General features: G+C 41.8%; 1 protein-coding gene across 2 annotated transcripts in view; it reads right to left on the bottom strand.

Moving 5' to 3' along the window:
- Nucleotides 1-347: 347 nt before the first annotated feature.
- RAB27B (RAB27B, member RAS oncogene family) overlaps nucleotides 348-12,595 on the bottom strand; it is a 624,827-nt gene continuing 612,579 nt past the window's right edge. Inside the window, exon 7 of one of the 2 annotated variants that reach the window (XM_086960406.1) lies at nucleotides 348-4,886. In XM_086960406.1, the coding sequence (XP_086816532.1) occupies nucleotides 4,697-4,886 (190 nt within the window). In that variant the 3' untranslated portion in view covers nucleotides 348-4,696. The remainder of the gene's footprint in view (nucleotides 4,887-12,595) is intronic. The other variant, XM_086960407.1, reaches the window with a different exon arrangement.

The raw sequence follows: 12,595 nt of genomic DNA, 5'->3' as shown, positions 1-12,595 counted from the left end.
CCTACGTAGCTGTTGATACAGTTGGTGCATTAATGCTAAATAAAAAAAATGTCACCTATTTGTTCTAACTTGATTATAGTCAGTACTGTTGCAAAACAAATACTATACGATAATACATTGCGCACAGCAGTATTAATTTTGTTCACAAAGTAAGCACTGCATTATTGTTTTTTTAAGTGAAATATAAAGTATGTTCAGGTGCTCTTGTGCTAGCAGAGCCAAAATAAAATAGCAAAGTTATACAGCTAAGTTCCATGTTTTCAAGGCTTCCCAGAACTGAAGATGATTGTTCAAAGTGTAATTTTGCAATCGATTAGAGTTCCAGGTCTGTTAAGAAAAAAATGGTGTCAAAGCAAGTTTTTTATTGGTGGCACAGGGTACAAGTTGCAGAACGGAGTGCCCGTCATTATTAGCTGAACTCAAAAATATCAGATATCTGGTCGTTGTTCTGCAGCACATAGTGTTTAATTAGACATCCACAAATTTAAAGGACGTTTTTTTCCAAGAGGTGGTCACTCAATTTTTCTCCACATAGCGGTAGATTTTATGAGATTCTTGCAGCACAATTTTGAAATGTTTGAAGATGGAGCATGATTTATTCAGGGAGCCAAAAAAAGGGAAATGCAGAAATCGTGTTTTGAACCGAGCAATTGAATGCTAACACAGAAATGAGAACCTTTTGACAAACAGGCCAATATTTTTTTAAAGAATGTTTTGCAATAGGATTTGAAAAGGTGATCTAGTTATAAGAAAAATTACAAGGTTATGGGCCTATTTCATTGATGACGGGCAACTCATTAAGCTACCAACTGACATGCCAAGTCGCAGGCTGTTGGTGCCCTTTCTTTTAAGAGTTGAGTGAAAAGTGGTTCTGTTTGATCCACCTCACAGCAGTTATCAGAGTTTTGGAAATCGCTCACATGATCTGCTTGATTTTCATCTAGCTGTAGCACAATCTGTGAATAAATGGGTTCCCTTCTAAAAACAATAGTTCAAATTGCTGAATCAATGTTGCAAAAGGTGCCAAATGTTGATAAGGGTGGGTCTCCCAGAGCCTGAGGGACGCTACACAGAATTACTTGATCGGAAGACACAAACTATTCCAGTTTGCCAGCTTGTCTGCATTTAGGGAGAAACGAGAGAAACAATTTAGGGATTTGGCCTTCAAAACTGATCTATGCCAGTCTATGCAATATTATAGTTTGGCACACAGTATTGAAGGCAGCAAAGATGGCCAAAAGAATCAAGACAGCCGAGCAGCTATTATCAAGAAGCACTTTAAGCTCATTTTGTAAGGAGGTTAGCGTGATCTCAGGGCTAAGAGCTGTTCCGAATACTGATGGAGCAGGATCAAGCACCTTAATAGTTACAATATAGGGTGAAATTTGTGAAAAGAGGTCTTTTTCATCAATGTATGTGAGAAAAGTTAGCATTGAAATAGGTCCATACTTGATGAAAATGGTTGGATTGGCTCTTGGCTTCTCTACAAGAGGAGTAACCAGTGAATGCTTTCAACTGCTGGGCACAGATGCCACTAAATCTATATTCCACTGCAAGAAAGAAAGCAAAACAGATTGAAAAGATCAACTTGCTCTTTCTAAATATTTAAGTATATACTGATGGATACATGCCACATGGAAATACAGAACATATGGCACTCGATTGCTTATGCTTTGAATGGGGTTACTAGCTCCACAGTCCTTCAACGAAGCATAAAGTAAATCTCTGCATGCAACAGAAATGGTCGGTCATTGTACAACTCAACCGCTTAAGGAATCCCCATTTAATCTCTGGAGCACATTTACAAAAATAACCCTTGTGATAGAGGAAGCAATACACAATGGTACAACCGGACTGCCCAATGTAAAACCCAAGGAATATAGCAATCAGTTAAAAAAACGAGCCATCCCTTATGGAAGCTATGGTTTATCTGTAGTCGTTCTACCAATGAGGACTGCACTCTCCCCTATATAGCAATAGCCACATCTAGGCCTCCATAAGACCACAAGAAAGTATTGGTAGTTTCTATTTCATAGAACAATACTGAAAAGAATACAGCAAAATGACAGTCACATGTAAAAAAAACTAAAAACAGGTGACATAAAAGGGCTTATATCTAAAAGAGATTTGTATTTATCGATAGCAGTACCCGATCCTTTATATCTATTTTTGTACACCCAATGCCCCGCAACTGTTTTCCTGTTCAATGACCATGCACTAATGTCATAGGATATCAGCAAGATAAGGCTGCATTCCATAAATCAAATGGTCCTTCTGAAATACACGGTTCTCAATTAAATACACACAAACCAGCTGGTAAAATCATGTAGAAATGCAAAAAAATACCATAAGGTAGATCTATATAGAAAAAACCTATGCGTACCTTGAATGTATGTTTGGTCCATTTTACGTTCTAAATATTTTGGGGATAAGCGGTCTTCAAGCTGAGAACCACAGTTTAAATAAAGTACAAAAATATAGAAATACCAAAGAGTATCTTTGTACATTTGAGAAAGTAAATAATGCTTGGACTGCAATAAACAAACTCCTGTTCACATTAAATATGATGGTTGTTGATATAAAAATAGCAACTTTGTAGGAAACACTCTGAAGACCAGATAATGTCGCAAATAGTAGTGTATGTAGAAAGTCGATCACATACCATTCAGGAATTACATTTCTGTATTGTTAAACATTAGCTCCATTCTGCCTTAACTTCTAAAATAGATCACTAAGTCCAAGATGCATAAGTGGAACAAAGGAAACGCAGCCTGCACAACATTTAAACACTTTACACTCCAATCAGATGCTGTAGTGTGGTAACAGTTCGATCTGCAAACTCCTTAAAATCCAAATACGTTTATATTTCCATATACAAACGTCACCAAAATGTTAGATTCTTACAAATCTTATAAATAAGACACCACATGTCAGTAAGCAAGCTTTAAAATCCAGAACGATTGTCCCCATACCTGCTTACGGTTAATCATAATGTTTAAGGACAGCCTTGCTACGGATATAAACATTGAACATCTAAAGTCAATGTCACTGATAGAACTGTTCATAAAAAAAACAATCAAAAAGAGAATAAATGTAATTAAATGTGTACTTCCACCTATCCAAATTTTAAAACAATACTTCCTTCTTCCTAAATTTTGGTGCAACCAATCTGAAAACAAACATTAAAACTCATCGGTTAAGGAGGAGTGTGATGCACCACCGATAGGAACCACGGTAAGGTGCACTGCATCTTTTTTAATTCTATATTTACATTACGTTCAAGGAACCCTGAATGCTACACAGGATTGTTAGAGAGGACTAAGTGTTTTTCAGCTATATGCAGAACGACAGAAGATGATCAACAATTCTTCAATCGATCCATCTTTTAACTGCGCAAATCGAACTGTAGATTTAAAAAGGCAGTGTATGAAGCATACAAGCTTGTAGTATCCCTAGGCTTAATAAACTATGCTGGGTGTATAACTGAACAAAATTCTTCGAACAAGTAACGCTGGTCTCACTTGAGGTTGATGGTAACCAACATCCAGTCTCTGGTATGTAAATTACAATAGGCAGTGTTTTTTCAAAGTTAAGTAACAAAATGAGGCATACACAGGAATTCTGTCTGAAATGTTATATGCATCTCACTCAAAGACCAGAAAGGTGTCCCAGTAGTATGTACTACTCACAGATTTGTAACAGGCTCTCCTTCATAGCCGAGAGGGTGTCCCAAGTAAGGGCACACGTAAAACTGGGCAAGCCTGACCACTAGAAAAAGAGTGGGGAGATACTAGGATACACAAGTGAGTAGGTTGCACACTAGAGTTTGCCTAATTCAAGTAAACAACAATTGGATCTCTCAAGAGTCTGGGCAACGTGGCTCTGTTCTCCTGGGGGATGCCTAGGCCACACCATCAAGAAGCTTTGAGAGCTGGAGGGGCCACGGGGGCTAGCCTAGGGCAAGGAAGAGTGTATCGGACACAAACGCAAATTTAGATTTCAGTATCCACTTCCCAAATGCGTAATCAAGGATGCACCTCAGCGTATGGTTCTATTTGGCAAATCAGGAACATCTTTTGCACCTTAAATTATGTGTTCTCTATCCTGTTTTTTTGTTACACTTTTTAGGCATTGGTCCATTCAAATGACCCTTTTCTGCAATCACTATGGTAAACAAAGCAAATGTACTGAATGTTTCCCTGATATCATACAAAATATACAGCACCATACTAAACTGTGTGGGTGAGTCACTCAGGATAAAGTCATTGCTTGGCTGCTTCGCACAGGCAGATCATTCGATAAAAACAGTACCGCTTGAATAACCACAACAGGGTATTGCAAAAGAAATAGATCATTCTAAACCAAGTAAATCAAAACAACAAATAAACACAATTATATATTTTTTTGCACTTCCATTTTACTCGAGCACGCCGCCGTTTTATTAAATAAACCTACATGTCATATCCAATATGTAACTAAAGTAAGAACCCGTCCCTCCCACCAGCCCCCCAACGGGGTTCCCAATGTTGGGAAATTCTTGATTCCAGCACAACTCTTCACGTTAGGCACTGAAAAAACACATATTTCCAATATAAATCAACTCTGCAGCAGGGTTCTGCTCGAGGCCCAACACGGCTGCCACTTCGTCGTTTGTGGTAACATATCTTTATCCGATTGGCACAATTTCAGTGGGGCTTTAGCATGCACACTTATTCTCATCCGCTTTAACTGGATCAAGTTTCCCAGACGTTCCGCCATTCACTGCTTCCGGTACTTGAGTTTTGTCAACACATTGTTCCATCCGCTTCATGATTAAGTCCAAGAGCGTTTCCACAGCCTTTTCTACATTCTGTCCAGTAGCAGCGCTCGTTTCAAAATATGGAATGCTATGACGGAATAAACAAAAAAGCATTAACGTTTTGCAGGGAATAAACACCATCAATATTTACACTATAACAATTTGTTTACTTATTTGTAACACTACACCGTAGGAAAAATATATACGATTCACTACCTACAACGTCTTGTTACATCACGGTGCAAGCAGGGCCACAAATAGTTTATTAACAATAAGTTTTGTTTTAGCAATGGACTACCTCAGAAAAGTAATAAATGTACTTGTGATGGAGTTTGGAAGTAGAACTGGCAACCTAAGTCAAGTCAAGTCAAGAGATTTATATAGCGCGTTACATACCCAGAGGGTCTCAAGGCGCTTGAAGAAGGGTGGGGAATTACTTCTCGAATATCCACGTTTTAAGTTGCTTTCTGAATGCTAGGTGGTTCTGAGTAAGGCGAAGGTGAGTGGGAAGTGAGTTCCAGGTTTTAGCTGCCAGGTAGGAGAAGGATCTCCCTCCCATGGTGGTTTTGTTGATGCGAGGTACAGTGGCAAGGGCTTGGTTGGAGGATCGTAGCTGGCGGGAGGGGGTGTAGAAGGACAGTCGTGTGTTGAGGCATTCGGGTCCAATTTCGTAAAGTGCTTTGTGTGCGTGGGTTAGGAGACGGAAAGTAATCCTCTTATTGATGGGGAGCCAGTGGAGGTTTTTCAGGTGCCCAGAGATGTGTTCTTTACGCGGGATGTCTAATATGAGCCTGGCTGAAGCATTCTGGATGCGTTGGAGTTTTTTCTGGAGTTTTGCGGTGGTACCGGCGTATAGGGTGTTTCCGTAGTCCAGGCGGCTCGTGACCAGTGCGTGGGTGACTGTTTTTCTAGTTTCGGTGGGGATCCAACGAAATGTTTTTTTGAGCATGCGAAGAATGTTGAAGCAAGATGAAGAAACGGCGTTGACTTGTCTGTTCATCGAGAGTGAGTAATCTAGGATGACTCCCAGGTTCCGTGCGTGGTCCGTCGGGATGGGTGCTTTTCCAAGGGCCTCCGGCCACCAAGAGTCATCCCAGGCGGAGGGGGAGGTGCCTAGGATGAGGACTTCTGTTTTGTCTGAGTTCAGTTTCAGACGGCTGTGCTTCATCCATTCGGCTACTTCTTTCATTCCTTCATGCAGGTTGGTTTTGGCAGTGTTAGGGTCTCTGGTGAGAGATAGGATCAGTTGAGTGTCATCGGCGTAGGAGATGATGTTGAGGTTGTGTTGGCGTGCGATGGTCGCGAGGGGGCTCATGTATACGTTGAAGAGGGTGGGGCTGAGTGAAGATCCTTGTGGTACGCCGCAGATGACTTCAGAGGCCTCTGATTTGAATGGTGGAAGGCGGACTCTCTGGGTTCTTCCAGTGAGGAACGAGGTGATCCATTCCAGTGCTTTTCCTTGGATTCCGACGTTTTTGAGGCGCTGTAGAAGGGTTCTATGACAGACTGTGTCGAAGGCAGCGGAGAGGTCGAGGAGGATGAGGGCGACTGTGTCTCCATTGTCCAGTAGAGTTCGAATGTCGTCTGTTGCTGCGATGAGGGCGGTTTCAGTGCTGTGTTTGGCTCGGAAGCCGGATTGTGAGGAGTCGAGGGATTTGTTGGTTTCGAGGAAGGCGGTGAGCTGGTTGTTGACCGCTTTCTCAATGACTTTGGCCGGGAATGGAAGGAGCGAGATAGGGCGGTAGTTTTTGAGTTCGGTGGGGTCAGCTGTGGGTTTCTTCAGAAGGGCGCTGAGTTCGGCGTGTTTCCAACTTTCCGGGAAGGTTGCGGAGTTGAGGGAGCATTTGATGACGTCTCGGAGGTGTGGTGCTATAATGGAGTCAGCTTTGTTAAAGATGTGGTGAGGGCATGGGTCTGTGGGGGATCCTGAGTGGATAGAGTTCATCAGACGGATGGTATCTTCAGTGGAGATAGGGTTCCAGTCATTGAGGGTGTTCAAGGGGGGTGGGGGTCCTGCAGAGGGTTGGGCGGGTTGGTCTTCGGGTCGGTTGTCGAAGCTGTTGTGGATGTCTGCAATTTACAACACTTCCATGAAGACTTAGTCCGATACAACCAGGAAGGCAGATGCAGCCCTGACGTGGGCCAGTGCACACATCAAGGTCGATGAAGCTTACCTCGGGCAAATGTGTGGATGTATGTGGATTTTTACAGTTCTCGCCAGAAACTGCAGTCATTTTGGGAGACCTGCAGCAAGGTTTACTTCTGGCTTTGCTCTTTCAGGCAGTCTGATTTCTCTGGGTGCTGTTCAGGCCAGGAAAACTACGTTCTTCTATTGGACAGGCTCTACTTCTGCAGGGCCAGGAACATTCTGCTTGGTCTCTCAGAAAGGGGGTATGCTTCCAGGCACTAGGCAGACCATCACCTTCTGCTGAAAGTGCAAAATTCAGTTGACTGGCTATCAGGCAGACATGAGCCCTACCAGCACAGCAGTCTGTCGAGTACTCTGAAGTACTTGCTATCTTGGTCATGAAGGACTTGCAACTGGAAAAAAGGGGTGGTTTGGGTCCCACTTTTGTGCACAATTTATAATCCTATTCACAGTGCAATATAACATTAGTGAAAGGATCAGCTACCTGTGTAGTGATTAAAGAAAGTAAGGCTGCCACTATATATTGAAAACCAAAAGAAGGGGGTAGTAGTGGTTAGTTATTCGAGCTTCATTTTGGAAGATCTAGGTTTGTAACTGATATTATGTATCAAAAAAGTTACTATAAGGTTAAGAACACCCAGTACACACTGGATCCGAAGACTCCGAATGTATACAAATGTTATGCCAAAACAACCCAATCACAACAAGTGTTATAAATTAGTGTGAGGTACAAACGTTAAGGACTTATTATCAAAGAAAGTACAGTTTGTCTTATTCGGAACTTGTAGTCTTCAGTATATTCAAACAATCAAAAAATTAATTTCTTCAAAAACAGCCAACACGTGGTTCATCACACATTGACTTTTTCAAAGCGGAGAGATGTTACAAAGGATGAATTGTAAAAGGTAGAAAAAAGAAAAATTATTTAGAGTAAAGAACAGAATGAAGATAAAGAAGCAAGAGGATGCAAGAATCTCTACGTGGTGCTAATTATTACTATTTCCTGTTTTTTTTTATCATAACATTGTAGTAAAGACACGCTACTTAACCTCATCCATGTTCGGGAAATCGCGTTCTCTACCGGGTACTAATAAACATGACTATTTTCAGGGTTTTTTTTCCACCACTAATGGAGAGCACATGGAATTTTACCATTTCCTTTGTGTCAACGGGGGACGTGCCTTCGGAGGCTGGGACACGATACTGAAATATAGTTGTATTTTCTTCACTCTCCATGTGCAATAGGTCTAGACTGATTTCTCCATTTAACACACATTTAATTTATATTTTTTTATTTTTCAGTTGCTAGTCGACCTATCTCATTTATTACATGCCAGTAACGGCACTGTTTTTTTTTTTTTTTTTTTTACTCATCACCCTTTAGAGAAGCTCCCTTTCATATTTCTCGGCATGAACAGTTTTTAGGTTTTTGCATTTTTCAATACACTGTTGGGAAGCCCTTCGACTTTCCTCAACATTACAGCAGCGTCCCCACAACTTATCCTATAATTACATACACTTTTGTTTCACAACAGGAAATCTGTCCTACAACTATTCGAGATGGGTATTACTTACCACTCAGCGTTACCATCTGAGCTGATTAATGACTACTGGTTTTTTTAAATAACTATTTGAGCAGCCCACTTTACGTAAGTTATTACTCATAGCAACAGAGCATTAACTTTCTATTGATTTGCCTTCACTTCACTGGAACTTTATTTTCCATTCTGCTTTCCGTTACCAGTGCCACGTGTTGAAACATTAATAGGTGTGAACATACCAATTTTGAAGCACTGCATCAGATATTCACCAACCGAGTCTACAACTTGGATTGGTGACCTTTTCTATACTTTTGAGGTTGGTCTTCGTCAATAACTGGGTCTTCGAGCTCTTGTAAGACCTCTTTTTCACAGCATTTCTGGATACTTTTTCACTGTGTAACTACACTGGTTCTATAACTTTTGAATAGGATTTGGTTCATGGCGATACATCACTGGTTCTATACCTTGAATAGCCTTTGACTTTACTAAAGATCACTATGGAATTTCTCCTTCTTACTTATAATATCATAAGCCAATTGGAGGGTCACACTACAATAACATCTTCACATTTCCTCCCTCCCTTTATTCACTACATGGGTAGGGGATTCTCTCACTAAATTATATTGCCCTGTGGATCTGATTACGTGATTCCTTCATCGTCTTGCTTGTTCATTTATCTTCATTTCATTCTTTACTCTATATTTTTTTTTTTTACCTTTTCCAAGAAGTTAATTATTCTAATGTTACAATTCATTCTTTGCAACATCTCACAGCCTTGGAAAAAGTGTAACGAAACACGTGTTGGCTGTTTTTGAAGAAAAATGTATAAACGTATGAATGTACGGAAGACTAAGTTCACATACAGACAAACTGTCCTTTATTTTGAAATAACAAGTCCTTAACGTTTGGACCTTATACTAATTTATGACACTGTTGGACGCTTGGTTGGTTTTGGAATCCCACTGAATATTGATTTGCTTTCTATTTGGCCTCTTATCTCTTCACGCCTGCAGATAAAGGTTAAACGATCTGAGGAAGATCTAAGCAGGGCTGATAGGTGTAAGTCAAGTGCTGCAAAAGAGCCACGTTCGGCAAATGAGGGAGAAAAATAAATTATGAAAATATAATTTTATAACTAGAAGCAAATGACAGGAAACTACAGTGTGTTTGGGGACGTGGGTAAAACAAGATTGAAAAAACAGTTTGAGAAAAGAAAACAATAGGGTAGCTAGAAACCGGGAAAGAAGAAAGCCTGAAGGGTCAAAAGAATGGTGAAAGGAAGGAAATATGAAAGAAAGGAAGGTAGGAAAGGTGAAAGGAGAAGTGAAAGGAAGGGTGAAAAACAGAACGGTGCAAGGATGAATGAATGGCTGGAAGGATGAAAGTTTGGATAGATGGATAAAAGGATCAATTAACAAAAGGTTGAAAGGAAGGGTGAAAGAATAAATAGTTGGATGGAAGGTTGGTTGAAAGGTTGTTCGCAAAAATGGATGGAAGAGCGAAGGCAAAGATCATTGAATAGATGGAATGATCAAAGGATGGATGGATAGATTTTTTAAATGATGGACTGATAAGTGAAAGGATGGATGAATGAGTGGACCGATGGAAGGAAGAAATGTCAATGAACTGTTGAAATAATGAAAGCTAGAGTAAAGGATCCAAGAATGGATGGAAGTGTGGGTGGATGAATAGATAGATTGGAGAATGTTCATGTGAAGAGAGCTAATCCAGGAAGTGCTGGCCTTACTGTTTCTCTCATTTAGTGTCATGAAAGTTTTCATTCAAAGAGGGGGAGGGAGGATGTAGTTTAATTATCTGGCTACTCCATTTAACAAGGGGAACCCAAAATCCTACTGGTTTTGGTACACATTCACATGCAGATTCTGTGTGACTCTTGAGTGCCACACACAAACTACAGGACCTCTACATAGACAGGATTGTTAGTGCAAGGCTCTGAGTTTTTACCTAACAGTAGAAGAGGAGTCAGTCTGCCATCGGCAATCTTGACCTACTTTAACTTACATGGGGAAGAAGGTGGGGCTGTACTGCTTATTGCACTACTAGTAATTGCAACCTTTGTGCTCATTCGAGCAGGAGCGTTCACTGCACCAGTTTTTCCTTACCGATATTAACCATTCCGATTAACCAAGAATATTTATTTTCGTATACCCACTACAAGCCACAAAGAATGTCGTTTTATTGCACCGTCACGTATGAGGCATCCATGGCTTATAACTTTATTGTACTACCTCATGGTGAACTACACCACAAGTTCACAGAGGCATTCTCTGATTCAGGCACATCACGAGCACGGACAGGCACAAGTTGTCGTATGGGCACTCTTTTTTTCTCATTTTCTACCTTATATATCATAATGCATAGTAAAAAATTTTCTAAGAATTATTACCAGCATGCAACATCTAGAGAGGGGACTCAGGGTAAACTGTCCTTCAGAACAGAGCAGATAAAGTGACTAGATTGTCACGGTAGTAGAGTTTTGTAAACTTATATGCACGTACACACATCACAGTCTTGCATATATCCAGAACAGTCACCCAGCGCTCCAAAGCAATGACAGTAGCCTCGGCTCTGGTGGAATGAGCCCGCAGGCCCTCAGGGGAGGGGGGGGGGGGGGGGGGGGGGGGGGGGGAGGGGGGAAGGGGTGATTGGGGGGGGGTGGTTATTGGCCAGTGCGTATTTTAATACAGAGGACTATCCACCATGACAGGAAAGCCTTCTCCTTCCTTGTCCGCGGGAAACCTACCAGGATCGGATCATTCATGTGACGGTCCTTTGTGCGATTGATGTCAAATGTCAAAGCCCTTGTTGGGTCAGGTTAATGGAACGTCTCCTATTTTGAGGGGTGAGGTGAAGCAATAGCACTTGCAGAGTAACTGATTGGCCAACGTGGAATGGAGTCACGACCTTCGATAGCAAGGCTGCCAAGGTCCTCATAACCAGTTTGCATCCGCCTTAAACCTCCTGTTTTTTCCGGGCAAAGACAGCGCCTGCAGTCTACTCATGCGATGTAAGCACGAGGAAGATGGTTTTCAGTGTTAAGAGTCATAAAGAACAGCTGTAAATAGGCTCAAAGGCTATACACATAAGAAATGTCAATACCAAGTTCTAGTCCCACTGAGGCATAACAAGCGACTGGGGGGGAAGAGGGATGTGGCAATGTGGCAAGACACATGCATCAAACCTTGAATAAAACATATCACAACTAGTGACAAAGGTAAACACAAAGTCTGAAAGGTATGATAATTAACCAGTCACCATGCCCACCGCAGGGTCTTGCGGGCTAAAGAAAGCACAACTAAAATAACATCACAAACTGTGGCTTGTAAGGGGGGCAGTGTTTTGAACACTACGCCAAGCAAAAAATTCGGTCCCTGCGTCCAGAGCAGCTAAACTTTATGGATGGGCATTTGGCTGCAGGGGTGAAATCAACCACTTCAGTCAAATGCATTCAACTGCCACTGCTGAATCTCCATGCATGGAGGTGTAGGCCGTGGATAGTCTGACACAGGATCTTGCCCTTCTGCTGAGAGAATAAGGACCTTCTAAAGTTGAAGCAGGTTAGAGAACAAATACTCAGCCTCAGGGGCTCTAGGTAGCACACTTCCCTAACCCAACCCAGGCCAATGATAATGACCTGGGCAGAGTCTGTCTTGATCATCCTCAGAACTCAAGGCAGGGGAGATAGTCAAAACAAGTACAGGACTATTTTCTTCAATTCCAGCCAGAGAGAAACTCCTAAAGGGCGCCTTATAGGAAACACCAACATGCACAACTATAAACAAGATGGCGAAGTTGCTTGTGATCTGCCAGACTACACCTGATTAGGATGTGCGATCTGGCATTCAGGGAGGTCGCTAGGCAGTTCAGGACCAAGAAGATGTTCTGCTGGTACCGTCACCTCCAGAAGCTTAGTGCCTCCTGACACATGCCCCAGGACCTCACTCTTTCCATTCTACCACATGCCGACCAAGCTCGCCTCCCTCCGATGGATGGCAGAAAGGCTTATAGGAATCACAGGAGGCTCGAGAAGATTACTATGGCGCTGGCTCTCAGAGTCCTGGGGTCTCTAATCCTTCTCTCCCAGAT

The sequence above is a fragment of the Lissotriton vulgaris genome, chromosome 3_1, assembly GCF_964263255.1.
Source record: "Lissotriton vulgaris chromosome 3_1, aLisVul1.2, whole genome shotgun sequence".
In the NCBI taxonomy this organism is placed as follows: Eukaryota; Metazoa; Chordata; class Amphibia; order Caudata; family Salamandridae; genus Lissotriton; species Lissotriton vulgaris.
Note: the sequence above shows the minus strand (reverse complement) of the source record. Positions and strands in the feature narration are given on the sequence as shown.